The sequence below is a fragment of the Haliotis rufescens genome, unplaced genomic scaffold (genome assembly GCF_023055435.1).
Source record: "Haliotis rufescens isolate VD_foot unplaced genomic scaffold, xgHalRufe1.0.p SCAF_4, whole genome shotgun sequence".
NCBI lineage: Eukaryota > Metazoa > Mollusca > Gastropoda > Lepetellida > Haliotidae > Haliotis > Haliotis rufescens.
In genome coordinates, this window is record NW_025964112.1 from 9,198,260 (window position 1) to 9,219,376 (window position 21,117).

The 21,117-nt window shown below is 37.8% G+C and overlaps 1 protein-coding gene across 6 annotated transcripts in view; it reads left to right on the forward strand.

The window, feature by feature from the left end:
• The window catches only part of LOC124135822 (serine/threonine-protein kinase DCLK1-like), a 72,048-nt gene that overhangs the window by 33,097 nt on the left and 17,834 nt on the right, over positions 1-21,117 (forward strand). Inside the window, exon 1 of one of the 6 annotated variants that reach the window (XM_046501422.2) lies at positions 7,886-9,186. The exons of 2 other annotated variants lie outside the window; for them this stretch is intronic. In XM_046501422.2, the coding sequence (XP_046357378.2) occupies positions 8,319-9,186 (868 nt within the window). In that variant the 5' untranslated portion in view covers positions 7,886-8,318. Of the gene's footprint in view, positions 1-7,885; positions 9,187-16,591; positions 16,809-19,943; positions 20,123-20,281; positions 20,336-21,117 lie in introns of those variants that run through there. 3 more of the 6 variants (XM_046501424.2, XM_046501425.2, XM_046501426.2) reach the window with 3 other exon arrangements.

Consider the following 21,117-nt stretch of genomic DNA (forward strand, 5'->3'; position numbering starts at 1 on the left):
TTAGGGGGACAGTTTGGGGGGACAGTTTGGGGGGACTTATTAAACTTACTTTAATAGCCTGTTCTAAGACCAGACATTTGACCCAAGTATGATCCTTGCAATGGCCAGCCAGGACCGTACCCTTGTGGGTTTCTCTGAAGTGGTAGATCTCTTGTCACATGGTATGGACCAACATCAGGCTCACACAGTGTGACGCGGCATTAAACCGAACTCATTCACGTGAGATGACTTATGCCAAATATATGAAGACCTAATTTATCAGATATAATTCAAATAATGAGGACAGTCATGAAATGGTTTGTAAGGTCTCCATGATACAGTCTACTGACATGTCAGAAACAAGAACCATCTCCCTTGGGTCAGTATTGTCTTGCCATCAATACTGCCTTAAGGTAATTCAAAATACAGTAAACTACGTTTATAACAAACACGCTTATAACGAACTGACGGATATAACGAACATATTTTTGTCCCGACCATGTGTTGTATATATGCTGTATGTATGCTTATAACGAACTACGGTTATTACGAACTAAAAATTAATGGTCCCCTCGAGTTCGTTATAACCGTAGTCTACTGTACTGTAGGTGAATAAGTCCTGGGAATTAAAACAATGTTGTTCCATGGATCCACTGCAGAGCCGATCCTTTGGCTTCTTACAGACATCGGAAGTGGCCAGCTCATAGCCCAGGGTATTATTGGCCTCCTATAGATTGGCACTGCAATTAACTGTCTTGGCAGAAATGTTTTCCTGTGACATGAGTTAATCCTCTCAGCATGGGGCAGGCAGAGATTATTGATGTACATTGTAGGTGGGACTCACCTGATGAAGGCATAGACGACGTATAGAATTATTGCTTATGCTGTTAGCCCAATATAAAGTAATTGTTCCATTCTCATCCAACTGTTTAGAAAATGAAAGCTGGTAGGTATTTTGTTTGGGGCTTTTTAATTTTTATTAAACAAACTGTTAAAGGCATCTGTGTACATTAAATGTCGATGGATGTGATTCACATGAAGCATGGATGTTTGGTAGGACTATAGGTGTATGGTGTATTTCATCAAGTATTTAACAAGGCAACACACATTGGGATTTTCTTCATCTGCAGGTATTTGGTGACAATACAATGATGTGAGATAGGGTTCAGTGCAGGGTTTAATCTAGGAATTTTCTTCATGTGAAAATTTCATATATTCTAGAGGTACACCCACATTTGCCCATACAGCACAATGTCAAAATGCCCCATTGTGTTTGAAAATCTGGGCCCTTTTTTCAAATTTATGGCTAAAAGCACAAGGCCCCACCCTAGAATTATCCCTGACAGTGGAACCTCATAACTGAGTCTCAACCACTCCTAATCTAAACCACAGTTTGTCTGGCTCAGATGTGATTACTAAAGGCTGCCATCATACAGATGAGATATTGCTGACTGGAGCATCAATGAGAAGTAGAAAACAAGACTATTGGCCTCTGTATTTCTTCAAGCATGAAATAATTCAGAGAAATTTATTGAAATGTGACGTAAACAAACTATTTTGAAACTATGGCAGAAATAACCAGTAGAAATCCATTCATATCTTTTTGGTCATTGAAAGTATCTTCCATGTTATAAGTTGTATTTTTAGCATTTTCAGAATTCGGACTTATAGGTGTTTTTTAATATTTGAACCCAGGTATTTTATTTGAAACCATATGATATTTAGAGTTTGTCAGTATGACAGTTTGAGAAAGAAGTTGTGCTGATCAGGTAATCTCATAAATATCACATCATTTACTCTGATTATAGGCCTCCACAGGCTATTGCATCAGGTTCAATCAGCATCAAGGGTTCTAATTCTCTCTGCGAGTGAGCATTCGGACAAGCAGATCTGATTTCTGTATGTCAAAAATGAAGTTAATAGGCCAGTTCTCGATGGAAATAATGAAAGGCAATGTGATTATATTGTTATGGATATTTTATATAAGCTGTCACTTTTCAGTATTTACAACCAAAAGTTTATACCGTAGAAGGAATATTTGTGTTCTGTGTTGGTTTTCATTTGTTACAATACAAATTTCCAAATTGAGATGGTAAAGATATGAAGCTAAATCATTGTTGAAAGCTGACATCTTATTGTCTCAAGAACCCACACACCCTTTATTTTAAGTGTGTGGTCAAAGTTTGCTTATGGTTCACCTGATATGACCTTCTGTGGACTGCTAGTCAGATCTTCAGTGAAATATCGTATCAGAGTAATAGATCTGTTTGTTTGTTTGTTTGTTTGTTGTTTAACGCCGAACTCAGCAATATTTCAGCTATATGACGGCGGTCTGTTAATAATCAAATCTGGACCAGACAATCCAGTGATTGACATCATGAAGTAATAGATCTGATTTTAATGTGATTGGATGATCAGGCTGAATATTTCAGTGAAATGTTTTGAGGTCATGAAATGAACTGGATCATCAACTTTGTTGTACATACTTGGTGGAATCACTGAACTCATGACCAATGAACACGGTGAAGCTTCACTGTATTGTAGAGAAAAGGTTTAAGGCATATCCATCAAAGTAGGAATTAAAGGGTTCAAGAGGGTTTATTGAGATTTTGGATATTGTATTTCAATCTTGGATCACCAAAATCTTATATTTTTCATATATCACCTTGACTTTCATCCTTGACTTTGTATGCATCCGTGATAGTCTGTTTGTTCGGAAGTGGGAACTTAAAATTGCAACATGTATCCTTTTTATCATTTGTTTAAGGTTTGTTTCAGCTTAGGAGTGATCCTTACAGCTTATTCTGGCAGCTTGTCACTTCCTTAGCAACACAGTAACAGGGACTCGGGACAGAAGTAGACACAGATTTATTGCAAAACTCTGCCTAGTTAGGTCAGAAAAATTAATCTCAATGTTTTAGAGTATGTGTGTATTGTGCTTGATCTCAAATACACGATCTGCGGCTGTTATTGACAGACTTATTCTATGTTGCGATGTTGATTAAGCAAGTGTGGTATGTAGCTTTGCTGATAAGCTGGGCTGTACAGTGGGCTCGATGACCTTGAACTGATTGGCAATGGACATATGCCATTTGTGATCAATAAAAAATAATGATATCTTGTAGCATGTGAGAGTTTATAACAACATACCAGAGTGATACATAGTCCTGTATTACAACATACCAGAGTTATACACCAGTTCTGTATTACAACATACCAGAGTTATACACCAGTCTTGCATTACAACATACCAGAGTTATACAACAGTCCTGTATTACAACATACCAGAGTTATACAACAGTCCTGTATTACAACATACCAGAGTTATACAACAGTGCTGTATTACAACATACCAGAGTTATACAACAGTCCTGTATTACAACATACCAGAGTTATACAACAGTGCTGTATTACAACATACCAGAGTTATACAACAGTGCTGTATTACAACATACCAGAGTTATACACCAGTCCTGTATTACAACATACCAGAGTTATACAACAGTCCTGTATTACAACATACCAGAGTTATACACAGTCCTGTATTACAACATACCAGAGTTATACACCAGTCCTGTATTACAACATACCAGAGTTATACACCTGTCCTGTATTACAACATACCAGAGTTATTGCCCAGTCCTGTATTACAACATACAACAGTCATTGATTAAATTATGTGCAATATAGATCATATAGGTTATACAAGCATCCTAAATGAAATACAATTTTATGGAAGGTTTTAAACAATTGACCCTCTGTAGGCTGAATAAAAAGTTGTTACATCAAAAAGAAGTTTCTGTGACTTCAAAATATCAATTTTTTTGGAAAATACTAAAACTTGGGACTGATGCCCATGTTAGATTTTAAGAAACCGGCAAACAATTCTTATTCCACCAAATTGATAAATTTTGGAATTCTTTTTCTTTTTCCCTAAGTCCTGTTCTTGTTATGTACTGGATACGTTGGAGGTACTGCATGTTTATAAATCCATGGGAATAACACAACAGCCCCATAAAGTGCAAGTCAAGTCATGTTGTAGACATGTGCGGGAGAAGATCATTAGACTAAATAATTGTCCACCATCACCAGCATAAGGAGAACATTAAATCCAGGGAGATGATGGACCTTTTAGAATTACCAAGTGATCAACACAAAATCAATGAAGTGATTGTTTTGTTAAGGGTTTAATTGGGTAGTTGTACAGCCAATAACAGTGTAGTTGTAGTTTGATCTTACCAGGAATGGATTTCTTGATGCAGTAGTATTAACATGCATCATTCTTAGAGTCACATATATCGTTCCTTAAAGTATTTATATATATCTACTGCTAACATGGTTAATATGTGTTACTTGTACAGATTACTAGTACTTATATGGTAGGCTCTTTAGGGAGATGGACCGTGAAGAACCGGGGTAGAATAGGTCTTCAGCAACCCATGCTAATTACCATAAAGGCGTTTTTGCTTGTTGTAAGAGGCGACCAACAGGATCGGTGGTCAGGCCCACTGAATTGGTTGATGCATATCATTCTATGCCAATTGCGTGGATCAATGCTCATAATGTCAATCACTCGGTTGTCTGGTCCAGACTCCATTATTGACAGACTGCCGTCATATAGCTGGAATATTGCTGAGTGAGGCGTTAAACAACAAACAAACAAACAAACAAAAACAAACTTTAAGGAGATGATACAGAAAAGTTTTTCATAGATATGTCTATGTAATAACTTTTTACAGTAGATAAAATGTAAAATTTTATTTTATAACAAATCAATTTCAAAATTTGAAGCATAACAGTGTTAAATTTTCAAGGATTATTACTCTTGTGATTATTTTAAAACATGGAAGCATCTTTAAAATGTATAAGGCACCTGAATAAGAATATTGTTCATTTACTCAATAAACTTCTACTTTCTGTTGCAATGCCAAATCAGCTGGGATGTTTGAAGCCAGCCGTAAAAGCACTGATGTCTATATTGACAAGAGTTGTTTCCCTTTACATGCCATCCAACCAAATGTCATCCCTGTAGGTAGTCGTCCTGACTTAATTATTCCAATAAGCATGCAACTATCTGTTATTATTTCAGTTTTATGCATTATTGGTTTTTTTATAGAAAATACGAATTATTGTGATTTTGTTTCTATCAAAATTACAAATTTATATCAATTTTAGGAAAAACAAAGACGTAAATAGATGCGTCTTTGGGAAAATCAAAGCTAAGGTGTTTGTTACTGCACTGTGAGTGTGTGAGTGAGTTGGGTTTAACCCCGCATTTAACAGTATTCCAGTTATATCACGGCGTGTCAGCTTAATGTGGGAGGAAAGCCCGAAGTGATGCAGGTCTCAGACGTTTACCACTTCGGTGAAACCCACGAGCACGGGTATGGTGCTGACAAACCTAGAAACATAATTGGGGCGAACTGGGATTCGAACCCACAATCAAAGGTTTCTGGCATGCCCAAGGGACGCAACTCTGCACAGCGAATCGCAGCGCCTTAGATGACTGGGCCACCCGTGCCCCCTACTGCACTGTGAAGATATCCGATATCAAAATATTGTGGCTGAAATTGACAGTTGGATGAATAGATCTGCAAAAGCATCAGTCACTAATATAATAATATGCTTTTCTTGAAATAATTGATCATTTGGATATTCTGTTTGTTTTACTAGATAGCAGGCGACTGTGACCTAGAGGTCAAAGGCCCTACAATCAGCTGTGGAAAGTATTTTAAGAACCATGCACACCTGCAAATTTTATGTCGGAGAGAGGGCAAGCTAAGTTCAAATGCTGTAGCAAAACAATAAAACATTCTGCGATAACATGTTATAAAACTTTACAACTTTAATTGCATTGCCTGTTACAGTCTGAATTTTCATGTACTCTACACAATACTATTATGTGTGTGTTTGATCGTAAAACAACCTGAAAACAGCCATCACACTGAACTGTGATTCTTACCTTTGCTCCTGTGCTCTGCCAGTGATTCAGTTAACTACTTTGGTTATTTAAAATGCAAAGATCAAAAGAATTTAAATCTACATTCATTATTGTCATAAAAAGAAACTGTGTTATACATACTAAAGCATAGATTCACCATTTTATAATATTAATACTACAAGATATTGTCATACCTGCATGGGGTACCTCAGTGTGGATTTGTTGACATGTTATTCCCGGTGTTAACGTGCTAGCAGTAAGACACTCAGTGTCTGCATGTATAATACACAATTCCTTCTTAGACTTCCACACAACTGGTTGTGTTGCTCCTAATAAGCTTATGACTCCTTTAACCACTGGTGGGGCAGTTGGGTAGCCTAGTGGTTAAAGTGTTCACTCGTCATGCCAAAGACCTGAGTTTGATTTTCCACATTGGTACAAGCTAATGACTAAATAATCCTCTAATCACTGGTGTGTGTGTGTGTGTGCCTGCGCGTGCGTGCGTTTGTGCCTGCGAGTGTGCGTGCGTGCGTGTGTGTGTGGGTGGGGTAGGGGGTGGGGGAGTTAGCCTGGTGGTTAAAGTGAAGACCCGGGTTAGATTCTGACCCATTTTCTGGTGGTGTCCCCCGCTGTGATATTGCTGGAATATTGCTAAAAGCACCCTAATCACTGGTTAATGTTTAATTGAAAAAAGTGTTTATCCAGCAATTTATATGTGTCATGAGATGCTAACTGATTGTTGTTTGTACGACAATCTATGGTTGTCACTGATACTGACAGAGTCTCTGGCATGTTCAAATAATTTCCTTCAAATACTTTCCCATATGCCGAAGAAAAAGCGTGTTACTCACTTTCCATTTTTTAATGTGAATTATTCTCCAATAAGAAAGTAGTCAGTGAGTATGGTTTCACACTGCTTTTAGCAATATTCCAGCAATATCACGGCGAGGACACCAGAAACAGGCTTCACACAATGTACCCATACGGAGATCGAACCCGGGTTTCAGCATGACAAGCGAATGCTTAACCACTTGGCAAAACCACCACCCAATAAGAAAGTAGACAAGCCATTACGATCACCGAGACAACATTGTGACAGGCCAGTTCACTGGAGGAACTATGCCGACTGCCCCAACTCGACAGACATCTTTGACCTTCTCTGTGATTATAGCCATTGATAATCTTGACAAAGCTTGTCACAGTTAAACACAAATGTCTCCTTCAGATTCCATTGCCTGTCAAGATCATTTGAATATGACATAAAAGACTCAATACCCTGATTGTCAATTCAATACATGCTCTTGCTTCTTTTGGATTTAAATGGATCTGTATTGTAAAGAAATCATTGTGAGTGTGGTTGGAAACCATGTAATTTTTTCATCAATATTGGTTGATAATTTTGGAGTGGTTATGCCTCTTTGTTTGCACTGAGTGTGTCATTTGAAGCTGAATAATTCAACAGTTAAAGGGGGGCTCTCCCTTTTTATTAGTAGACAGTCTTGTTATGGCATTCACTATGTGATCATGCGAGTTGATCGTCTAGGTTTGTTGATAGGGACTCACAGTGTAAGCTTATGGAGGACGGTTGACTGGAGCCATGTTGGAAACTGAAATCATTTTGACTGATTTCCGAAAGTATACCTCCCAATGGGTGTTCCACTCGGAGTTTGTGTCATGTGATACTGATCCAGAATCCAGGATGATATGTGATTTACGCCACTACTTTCTGAGCAAAAACTGTGTAGTTTGAATCACAAACATGGGAGTTGTGCTTCGGAAGAAATCTTTTTCTGGAATTATCAAACAGAGGCAATATTATATTAGAAAGTTGATGTGGTGTTCATTTGTTAGATAATTCAGTCATGTCTCGTGAAGGAATTGTAAGTGTCTTTGAGAGTTATCTCATTTGTTAGTCCTTTGTGTATACACAGTATGCTGATATTAGGTTTCAACCTTGGGAATTATTTCCACTCATATAATGTATGCAATTAGCCTATATACAGCCGTGCTGATGATTCGTTTTATCTTGTAATGGTAGAAATTAGAACATTTGAGATGAAATTGGCAAGGGTATTATACTTACAGAAAAAAGAAATAATTACAGTGATTGATGATATTGGGCAGTTTATTGGCCGCCTATATTGTGCTACTCAAAGCCAATACCAAATTTGAGAAATGCTCTTAATAATCAACATTATTGACACCTTATCTACGTTCGAGGAAAGCAGCTTTTTTCTTATTTGAAGTTAATTATGTGGGGCTATTCTTATCAACTCAATATCATGCGTAAGAAGTAAGGTAAGTGTTCTAATCCATATACGACTACAGGAAGCAGGTGATGGTGTACTTTTCGTAGGTTATATCTCTTCATTTGATACCTTTTGAGATTGAGATAAAAATGAATACTGAGTACCTGAAGAAAGATTATCGGTTTAGAATGTATGAACAACAACAACCAAGAAGGTTATCTGCCAAACGTGGCCGAAACTTATTGGGCAAGGAACATGGTTCCAATGAAAATAAGCCTTGGTTTGGTATTTACAAGAAGCAAGCTGGGGTTAAGGCACAGGGCTATCGCTATGGGTATCACAGATTGTACAGTGAATCCGAAGACTTTAATGAAGATGATATTGAAGGTCCGCTGGACTATGTAGCAGGCTATGGAAAGTTAAAAATAGGTAGACAGCCTTTCAATAATGGCGTCTATGGTGCAAGACAATATCCATCACAGTACATCAGTACTGAAAGTGATCATCGAAAGCAAGAAGAATCTGGAAGTTTGAGTCGACTTCCCAAAATGGTAGATGAGGATATCATGTCTGGCAGACGTCATGAATTTGGCAAAGAGACAGACAAGTATCACAGCTATGATCGGCATAGACAGGGAAGTGTCCATCATAGTCAGGGAGTTGATGGTGTTGTGGGTAGTCCTAGAGTCAAGGATGAGTTTCTCGGTCGTCCGGGAAATGATGGCAAGAAGAGCAGAAGCCATAATTATAATGATGCATATGGAAGAGAATCAGTAACATTGAAAAATAACGGGCAGGTTAAAGTGTCCAGTATGAAGAAGAAGAAGAGGAGGCGTCCAGCTGGCCCATTTGGGCCTGAGAAGGGGCGGAAGGGAAGGCTCAGTTCTGCGGACAGTAAAAAACCTAAAGGTACTGAAGACTCTCCCCGAAGCCTTAAAAAGAAGGATTATGATAGTGAGGTGGATATTGGACCAGATGCTCCTCTGTTGTACAGGAAATACATCTGGGGCAGGAAGAGTAAGTTTATGCTTTATTTCTTGTCATATTATCGGAAACAAATCAACTCCTGTTAAAAGTGGCTTAAAACCCAACTTACTGATACTTTTGGAGAAAAGGAATGTTATACCATCCTATGCATGGCTTTTGTCTAGCTGTTTGCATGAGGTGTAGCCTTGATATGGAGTATGGTCTGCATTACATTCTCTGTGTTAAACGTGGCCACTAGTTCAAAGACCAGCGGATTTCAGGAAGGCTGCCTGTTTTCTTCCAAAATCTTTGTTTTTTTGCACGAATCACTTGTCTGAAATAAGCTTTAGACTAGTTGGATGTAACTTTGGGTGTCAGTGTTCTGACCTTCGCTATACAACTTCTAATATGTATTTAGCCAACATTTGGTTTCTATCATGGGTTCAAATCCTGGTTTATTTAGAAGCTTTACGGAAACTGCGAGTGAACAAAATACTACCTAATATCTGAACAACATAACTATATATCAAATGGAGTTATATGCGTAAGTACATTCAATGCCAAAAATAGCATGCCGTACATGACAGAAACTGATTTTTCTCTATGACGTCAAAAGGCGACAGAGAGGTTTCACACGTACAAAGAAAAGGGGGCATAACTCAGGTATGCTTAGCACTAGTATATTGTAACTCAGGTCACTTGGTGAGAATTAGCTGTGGGTGAGGACAATATATTTTCGTGGTGTTTTGTTCACGAGGAACCAAACTATTCCAACACAAATATTGATATTGAAACTGTATACGTTTAGTTATAAAAAAAACCCATAAGAAATGATGAAATCCTACTTCATCAAAAAGAGGTAATAGAGAAATGGATGGCCCTATCTAACCTATAACTTAGTCCTTACATTCCAACATTCTCCTGAATGTGTAAGTGTAATTTGACTAATGTTGCACCTTAATTAATGGAACACTAGCCTTATCATCAAATGTAATGAAATACCATCAAAATAACACCATTCTATTTGACGTCATGGCTGGTTTTATGTCTTTGATAACGTCAGAAAAACACGACACTGGTATTTGATTAATATATATCTCCCCTAATTTTCGTCATGGTATGGGAAATCTCGATGTGTAAAACTGAATTTGACGCTTTTTTGACACAACATAAAATGTATGCTTTCACCAAGTAAATAATGAATTGAATATATTAGATAGTTTATCGTGTATCTTAATTGGACAAGACACACACCTGTTTGGCATCAATTTACGTAATGAAATACCCCAAAGTATATTTCAAAACAACCAAAATTATATTCAATATTAGACATATATTTGTTCATTATTGTGTTATTATTTCTCTTCATCTCGTCTCAGAATTACACAATAAAAGATGCGAAAAAAGCTCTATTGGTATAGAATTATCAGGATAATTGTATACGGTTGAACCAACAGGGTACATTGCATGGGTTTTATTTTTTAACTTTTAACAATTCCTGGAGAAATAAATAAACAGTTTAATATCCTGTAATCACAATATTGAAAAAAGAATGAACCATATGATTATATAATGCGAAACGAGAGGAATAATTCGTAAAATGTTTGTGGCTAACGCACCTGGCGAATCATTAGATATCACTGTTCTGTGTATCAAACGACATAAAAAAAACCAATTCCAAGATCAAGACAATTCTTTCAGAAATGTGTGCATGTATTTTAACGAAAAATATTATCCATTTTGTTAAAGTAATATATTCAGTTTTAGTTATAAAATAAAATAAAACGGCTATTCGTGGACATTGGTTATATGAACTTATAATATTGACTATTACACATTCCAAGAAATACGTACATGCTACAGTTACATTTACATTTCATCTTGTAACACTTGTCCAAAGGAAAGAAATACCGTATTCGACACTATAAACTGTGTTTGCAAACACTATCAAATATGGCGGAAAGTTCACTTCGGCGTTGTTTCTAAACGATTCATGGGTTATCATCGACGTTTTGGAATGATAATTGGTAATTTCATAAAAGACAGAAATCACTAATATGCTATTTATGAAATTCATTTCTCCAAATAAATTTCCGAAAATTTAGATTTCAAAACATGCTGTAAATAACGCTGTGACTGGTGATTAGTAATGTGTAAAAAATGGCGACATTTACAATGTACCTAATTTTCAGAGGTCATTTTCAGTACTTTTGCGTGGCTTACAATGCCAGTGGATGATATCACAGAACAGGGAATTTCCCACCTTATTCAAAAGTGTGAAGTGTATCTGTGTGGGTGATGTATTTTGAATTTTATTCGACTTCAAAGTGAGGGTTGTAGAGGAGGGAGATATATGTCCCTGTGGCATCCAGGGGGTTAAACCAACTCACTCACACCCTCGATCACTAATGGTTTTGTATCATCTGTAAAGGAACATTTCTTATTGCTGAAATATTCATTGCCATTATTTTACAGCGTCACACCTGTGATGGCGTCAGATACATTCTGGATGTGTGCCCATGATGACATCGTATTCTTATTGGGCATGTGTCCACAAGTCATCTAGCCTGTTGTTTTTCTCATGTGTGTTTCAGCACGGACTTAATTATCACAGACCATGGGCATTCTCTACTACCAGTAACATAAGATTTACATTTATGGTTAGGATTAGAGTTAGGATAGTGATATTTTTACGAAATCTAACTTTCTCATTATACGTAATACTTTTGGCTATGATATGGTAAGATCTTGGACAGAAGTAAGATCTGAGAGTCTTACACTGATTCTTGGTTGGTATAGGTCCCCAGTAACCAGTACTTGCCGTACGAGGCGACTTAATGGATCCAGTATTTTGGTTCAGTGACGAGGTTGATTATGTGTCATCTTACCTTCAATGTGTAGGATGCTGCTCAGTTATTGGTTTGTGTGGGTCAAACTTGATTACTTACAAGCATCCATCATAAAGCTGGAATATTGCTGAGTTTGACATTAATCAACAAGCAAGCAAGCAAGCAAGCAAGCAAGCAAACAAAAACATATGTGCTTAATGTTCTGAAAGGGTCTTTCTTGGAACAACTAATACAACAATAAAAATATAGTTAACAAAATTCCCATTTGCAAACCGTACTGTTGTACTGTATGACCTCTTGCAAGTTGAAGCAAGCCCACATTGTCACATGTTGTATGCTGTTGGGCAATCTGGGATGTATGGTGCCTGGTAAGTCAGTTGAAGTGTTGCCGCCACCGCAGTCGCCCTTAGTCAGAATAGATTACGAGGAACACTGTGATTGGGGTTCAAGGTTTTATCTGTGTGTAGATAATGGAAGGACGTTTCTTTTCGCTGTTCAATGGATCTGTGTTTAGTTTGATTTAGTTCACTATCCACTGATAAGCTTTCAGTATTTCCGACTTCTTCGTCTAGGAAATATGAATCTGTTTTTCCCTTGAATGTATCTTGGGAATTTAGGCTTGGCTTGTTTATGTTGTTAGAAATTGGTTCCTGAATCTTGTATAAAAAGTAAAATATCTTCCAGTTTGAATGATTTATTTCTAAGTGAGAAACATGTCAAGGGAGAAATTTAGTGCTGTATAAATAGTCTTTTCTTTTAGAGATTTTTATGTCTCATAATTATCAGCTTGTTATCATCTTGACAAGGTCATCAAATTTTCTCCTTGCATTTCATTTATTTTGTAATACTGATTTACATATTATTGGTGAAAGATAGGAATGAATTCTTTCATGTATTTTCTTTACAAGATAGGATCTTTAGTTTTTGCATTATCAATAATAGAAAAGTTCTTCTTTGAAATATCCTTACAGTGAAAACAAGACAGATTTCTCGTATGTGCGTCATTTTAAAAATATGTCCTGTTGATTTGTGTAAGACCCACCTTCTATGTAAATTGAATTTTGAGCTGATTGCAAATGACTAGATGGGACCCTTGAAAACAGCAATGAATCGTCAACAATCACCAAGCACTAACTTGTTATCCTTCTCTTTCCTATTCAACTTACACTGCAAGCAAAGGAAGCAAACAAGCTTGGCAGTGTCATATTTGGCTTTAAGATTACAAATGAATTGTTTAGAATGTCTGTTGCAACCTACCCAACAGACACATGTGCATTAAAGGTGAAATTAGCTACTGTTTCTGGCCGTCTTGTCCTGCAGTGAACCATGGGGAAATATTGGCTGTTATTGCTACTATGCACGACTGTTACCAGACAAAGTTTAAGAGCTTCATAATGACATGTCGTGTTGTTTGGTTTATTACTTTGCGCACAGTGTAAGTCTCCAGTGTCTATTGTAGCTACACGACAGGTCAGTAAATTATGACCCACAACTTGTTTGGTTACACTGGTCATTGGTGGTTGTCAGCGAAGTTGTTGTGTCTGATGTTCTGTTCAACAAATAAAAGCGACAAAATCCTTTCCATAATTCAGAGGTCCATTGTCCAACTCCAACTATATAATGAACATCTGGTTATGAATCAGTATCAATTAAATCGTGATGACACCAGGTGATTGTGGAGAATAATGATTTCCAGACAGACGTCATCTTTGGTCTTTCGAGAGAGAGGAGTCATCAGGCATCAAGGATTCTGAAATCTTGATACAATCCATTGTCAGAGCTCCAGATAACTTTTTGAGCAATTGAGTTTTTACTCTTGGGTTTCTATTTTAATTTGGTTACTACATTTTTCATTGGGTAACCAATATTTTTTCACTCATCTATTCAGCACTCTATTGGGTTTTCCCCAAAATTAGTGATCATTTTAAGATTTAAAAAAAATGAAATAATGTTTTAGATGTACATAACTGTTCTAAATATATATAGGCTTGATTCGGAAAGTAAATCAGCTTGTAATTGTGTTTCGGAAATTAGCTCCTTTGTACACACGCTGAAACTGTTTCATTGGGTATTTACGCATGTTGTTTTAATACATTTGAGTTTTTCATTTAATGCATGCGTTTCTGTACGCAAGTTAATTGAAAGTTATTGGGTTATGAATATTTTGGGGTTGTTTTTTTACGCAAATACGCAGCTTATCTGTAGCTCTGCATCGTGCATATTTTCACTGTTAAGGGACGGGGGTGAGTGAGTGGACCTTTATTACTCTGGTAGCAATATTCCAGCTATACTATTGAGCAGGGGACGCAAGACATGGACTTAATTCCCACAGTGTTCCTATGTGGGGACTCAAAGTCTGGTCTTCAGTGTAACAACATTGTCGACCACCCTTTAAGGGAAAGTGAGTTGAAATAGGGTTTGATGCCTCCTTACATAGCGATGTTTATACATGTGCATATAATACAACAATTACTACTCCCTTCTTGTCATCAATGTTTCATGGTATAACCCTACACCTGTGTAGTGGTTGTCCTTCCCTTGATGTTCTGTTAATGACTTTATTACAGATAGTGGTAGAACCACTGAGACTACCTGACAAAGACGTTACAAAATAACTCAATAATGTTCACCCCTCCCTCTGTGGGTGTCAAGAATATACAGCAGTCAGTGGTTTTGCATTTGGCATTTCTTGTGTTTAGGGTAATTATTCAATCTAAGATTGGGTTATACATCCAGGTCTGATGTGATGAATGTATTACTACATGTTATGTAATATGCATGTGGCAGCACAGCAAGAGAGGAATAATCAGTTGAGTTGCTAAGAAACATTGATAAAAGGAATAACCGATAATACATTGATTCATAAATTACTGTTATCTTGCAAAGTGGATTTGTCAAAAGTAAGTGTTTATCTATGTAGGTTTACTAAAGCATGCAGAATACACCTATACCCGGGCATGGAATGCCTATGTAAAAACAACATACTATGTTCAAAGGATTAGAAAATCATACGTTGATTGCTTATCATTATCTAAATCAGTGGATTTTTTTAAAGAACCGTGGACATCATGAACATAATTGTCACGTGTCCTTCCTCAGCTGACCAATGGACTTGACACCTATGTGAAACATCTGAAACAAACCTACGTGATCAGTTGAGAGATGAAGACAGGTTATAATTTTTTAATATCCCAAAACACTATGTGTATTTTCATATATAACGTTGTTATGAAGACATATGACATCAAACAAGTTTCTTAGTACAGCTTCAGCTATATGGGATATTGGTCCTTTGTGTGAATATTGACAGATACATTCCTTGAACAAGGTAACTGCCTAATATTTAATAGAACCTTTATCAGTTGTAATAACGATATTTGCATTCTGTTTTCATTCATTTGCTGTAGAATAGCCCTCAACGGTGGCTGATCAAATTGTTCCATACGTAACACATATCCAGCAATTGATATCAGTTGTTCCAAAATGCTACGCTAATGATTATCATTATTTTAATATATATATAGTTGCAACCAAAATATCTCGATATTAGAATATATTATTTCTGGTAAAATAATAGTTTCAGATACGATTCATCCGATCATTGTATCAAAATTCTTTGAAGTTATATTCATTGGGTATTTTTTAACCGAATCACCAGTAGATTGGGATAATAAGATGCGTACAGCAGCTTAGTTTAGGAAAAACTACACATGGTATCCTTTATAAAACAATGCCAAGCAGAACAGAAAATAGAATTTACATGGTAAATCATCATGTCAAGTCGTAATTTATCTCAAATTAAAGATTTTTATTGACCAAGTTTGTTATTACCTGTTCTTTTACCTGAATTCTATGAAGGGATACTATGTAGTTTTTTATTGTACTTGAAATGATGTTGATGGATAACTTCACCCTTTCAAGCTGTGTATGCGTTTATCAAAAACACATGTCAGTATGGCTGTGGTTCTTTATTGTATACCTTTGTTATGATATATGGCTTCTCATTCTTCGATCCTCTGATATGTGTTGCTTAGCATAGTCCAGCGAGAATAGCGCTGAACACAAGTCGAACCAGTCAGAATTATAGACCATAATGAGCACATTAATTTTGAATCTGAGAAGAAAAAAAAGATCCATGTGTTATTACTTTCATACAAGGACGGTTGATTCCCTTTGAGGGAAAGTGGCAGAGGGACAGCATTACTTAATATCAAAGAGTAATTGATCGCAGCTTATGAACTCTTCAGCATTGAACCAGTGTTTACAGAGATCTGCAATTAGCACCGAAACATTGAATTTAATGTTTGTTTTCAGGAAACATTGAACACAAAACCAAAATCTAGATGTTCAAGAAAATCCTTCAGATTCTTGGACATCACATGTATAATGTTCCCAAGCTGGATATAGCCAGCACTGTATTGCCCTTTCAAAAGAAAATGAACCTATTTTTCTGTGTGATTGGATCTACATAAAGCCAGGTATTATGTTGGTTGGCACAGAGCTATTACAAGTGTCCTGTTATAAAGGGGTTTACGGGTGTGTTGTTATAGTGAGGCTTATCTACTTGTGCGGGGTAATCTCAGCCAGCATGGGGAGAAGGGAACAGATTTTATCATGGCACAGAATAGAATGGCTTTAGGATACTGACTTTGTGAAAGTTGGTCGCTTTTGTTCTTGTGGGCTCTGTCACTTGTTGGCAGTTATAAATGACAGACATCTTGAGGAGTGTGTATGCTTCAAGTTGTGGATATTTCTAAATGGAGTGGCAATGTGTTGAAACAAAGACTGGCCAGGTATTGGATCTACATACATTATTCACTGAAGGTAAGTATGATTGATATATAATTGACTTAAATTCAGCTGTTCTTTGAAGGAATGTGTAAGCAAGTCGACTGTTTGACTTCTGTGTGCATTCATTGGAATTCTGGATTGGATATAGGTAGTTTAGGAATATATCACTTCTGATTGTTGTGATAGAGACCCTCATTCATTGCTGGTGTACACAGTCATAGTGATGGCCAGTAAACAGGTAGGTGCTAGTTATCAACATATTGAAATTCTCATTATTTTGACATAGTTTACGAGTTATTACAGTAGTTTAACGTGCTATTGTAAAAACTTAAGTGGACATTTTGTTAAATGAGCTTGAAACCTAGTTTTGGTTGTCTATGGGCCCAGGTGCACCTTAGGGGTTCAAGGTATGTGTCAGTGGTACAAGGTGTGTGTCAGTTGTACAAGATGTATGTCAGTGGTACAAGGTGTGTGTCAGTGGTACAAGGTGTGTGTCAGTGGTACAAGGTCTGTCTCAATGGTACAAGGTGTGTGTCAGTGGTACAAGGTGTGTGTCAGTGGTACAGGGTGTGTGTCAGTGGTACAAGGTGTATGTCAGTGGTACAAGGGGTGTGTCAGTGGTACAAGGTGTGTGTCAGTGGTACAAGGTGTGTGTCAGTGGTACAAGGTGTGTGTCAGTGGTACAAGGTGTGTGTCAGTGGTACAAGGTGTGTGTCAGTGGTACAAGGTGTTTGCCAGTGGTACAAGGTGTGTGTCAGTGGTACAAGGTGTGTGTCAGTGGTACAAGGTATGTGTCAGTGGTACAAGGGGTGTGTCAGCGGTACAGGGTGTGTGTCAGCCCTACAGGGTGTGTGTCAGTGGTACAAGGTGTATGTCAGTGGTACAAGGTGTGTGTCAGTGGTACAGGGTGTGTGTCAGTGGTACAAGGTGTGTGTCAGTGGTACAGGGTGTGTGTCAGTGGTACAAGGTGTGTCTCTCTGGTACAAGGTGTGTCTCACTGGTACAAGGTGTATCTCACTGGTACAAGGTGTGTCTCACTGGTACAAGGTGTGTCTCACTGGTACAAGGTGTGTCTCTCTGGTACAAGGTGTGTGTCAGTGGTACAGGGTGTGTGTCAGTGGTACAGGGTATGTGTCAGTGGTACAAGGTGTGTGTCAGTGGTACAAGGTGTGTGTCAGTGGTACAAGGTGTGTCTCACTGGTACAAGGTGTGTCTCTCTGGTACAAGGTGTGTCTCACTGGTACAAGGTGTGTCTCACTGGTACAAGGTGTGCCTCACTGATTCAAACACTTTATACCCATGCTTGTCAGACACACCAAGTGGCTGTGCATCACTCTGGGCTTTCATGACCTAAATTAGAAACTCAGGATATGACTGACATTTGGACAGATAATCCCCTTATCATGTTCCTAATGTTGGTGTGGTAATTTAACTGAACCTTTTTACTGAACGTGATGGGTCTAGAAGTTTAACACTGTCTTACTGTCAACTCCACACATGACAGACACACAACTATTTATTTATGCGTACATGTAATAAAATATAGTGAATTAATTATAACAAATATGTTTGAGACTGAGGTTAAATAATTAGCATAGAAAGTTGTACAAAGTGTTGAGTTTTGTTGTGTCCAAATTACTTGGTGACATGTCATATGTGAATATTCCTGATACTGGTACATTGACACGAGAAATGAGTTGTTTCCTGATTGACATTGAAGTATTTTGAAGTACCTTTTACTTCATTGCAACCTGTTGATGTCATTACACACCAAATCTTTGTGGAATGTGTGACCATGACTTACTTTAAACTTGTCATTTTCATACTTTTTGTGTCCCTATAAGTTCAGCCGAAAGTGGTGGACTATTATTAAGTGCATAAAACATTTTGCTTCCTTTGAATTTTCATCCCTGAAAATGCTTAGTATTTGAGAAGAACACAGATTTACACTTTATTGCTGTACATTACTATCCAAATAGTTACTCTTGACGAGGTCAACATGCCCTAACACAAGGACCCGAGGACACGACCCCTGAGGGGGTCTGAGGCAGCAGGCTGGGTCCAGTCAGACCACTGAAGGGGATGGGTCAGAGGGTCCTTGTTTGACTGGTGTCAACTATTGAACCTGATACCTGGACTGGTGTCAACTATTGAACCTGATACCTGGACTGGTGTCAACTATTTAACCTGATACCTGGACTGGTGTCAACTATTTAACCTGATACCTGGACTGGTGTCAACTATTTAACCTGATACCTGGACTGGTGTCAACTATTTAACCTGATACCTGGACTGGTGTCAACTATTTAACCTGATACCTGGACTGGTGTCGACTATTTGACCTGATACCTGGACTGGTGTCAACTATTTAACTTGATACCTGGACTGGTGTCAACTATTTAACCTGATACCTGGACTGGTGTCAACTATTTAACCTGATACCTGGACTGGTGTCAACTATTTAACCTGATACCTGGACTGGTGTCAGCCATTTGATCTGATCATGTGTAAGGTACTTTGACTTGTGCCATCTATTTAATCTTTCAATGTGTATCTCCCCTGTAACTAGTGTCCACTATCTAACATGGCTATGTGTAACACCCCAGTTCCTGGTGTCCACTATCTATCATGGCTCTGTGTAACTCCCCAGTTCCTGGTGTCCACTATCTAACGTGGCTATATGTAACACCCCAGTTCCTGGTGTCCACTATCTAACATGGCTATGTGTAACACCCCAGTTCCTTGTGTCCACTATCTAACATGGCTATGTGTAACACCCCTGTTCCTGGTGTCCACTATCTAACATGGCTATGTGTAACACCCCAGTTCCTGGTGTCCACTATCTAACATGGCTATATGTAACATAGCTTGACTGGTGTGGCTCACTTTATGAGACATGTGGTATTAGAATGGGAGAAACAATGAAGCACTAAGCTGTTAGGCTTGTGAGGAGCCAATCAGGCTTGATAGAATCTGCAGGTATGAATACAGGCTTACCAAAAAGGGTAAGGGGGATAACCTCTCACAGCAATGTCTTTATGTGTTTGTCACAATTGATACACAGATTAATAAGTGTTCATGCAGAAACAACATGGTATTGCTAATCATAGGCTCTTGAGGTCATGGGAGTCAGCCGCCCGGGAATGTTTCAGTGGTCGCCACTTACAGTCAAATGCTGTTGGTTATTTTTGATATACCTGGAGACACCTTATTGACTTATCTTCACTTTTGTAACATCTCGACATGGATGATGACAGATCTTGTCATTGACAATTAGGCTGAGTAGGTATGTGTATGAAATGCAGTGGAAATCTGACGATTTGAAAACACATTGGCTGTTGTTCAAGGTGAGTTGAGGTGAAATGGGGTTTAAGGTCACGTCCAAGATTATTGCACTTATATAGCGACGTGCATGCACGTTTGTGTGTGGCTGCTTGTATGAGTCCGAACTGATACCGATTTATCGTGCTACCATGCTGCAGTTTATCATGAATACCCCACTCAGACACAATATACTGACTCCGAGCTGACAAGTCCTTGTTTTAGGAGCGCCAGACAGGGTAACAACAAGTACCATCTTTTAATGTCTTTTGGTATGACGCGGCTGGGGATCGAACCCCGGACCTTCCGCTCTTTGGGCGGATGGAAAAATATTGATCTCTTTCATATTTTCTTGTTAGAATTGTTGTTCTATTTGAACACCATAGATCTTTGTATTTCTGTACAACAAAATGCAGGATATTCTGGTTAATCTTGTTTGTACTTGTTATTCCTTTGTCTGTTTGTTGCATTATAAAAAACTCACTGAAACAGAAATCCTGAATTTACACACTTTTTAAAATTTAAATTGCCTGTTTGAAATATCATTATATCACACCTTTACGAAAACATATGCCATAATTGAACTTCTCAGGAAGGGAATAGCAAATATATCCATTCAGTTTTAAGCAATGCCATGGGAATGCCTTCGCCTGCCTCAGTGCTCTCTAATGTGTCAGGCATTACTGGCCACAAGTTAATTAAGTATTTATCTTATTGATAATGGAAAGGAAATCTAATGCTATGATTAATAATAATTTGTGTTTAAGATAATCTATTTGATATATATTCTTTTCCATCTTTTCTATTGCTTGGTATAAGGACATTACTACATATCTGTCTGTAGAAGCGATGGTATCAGTTTGCCTCAAGTATTTGAGTTCAATAATAAAAGTGAAATGTATATTGCATGTTGTAGTTGTATGTTGCTATGGTGGCAAGCCAGACATGTCTCAATGACAGGTTGACATATGAGCTTGTACGGAAATACACACCCTTCTCGACCAACAGTTGGTAGTATTAA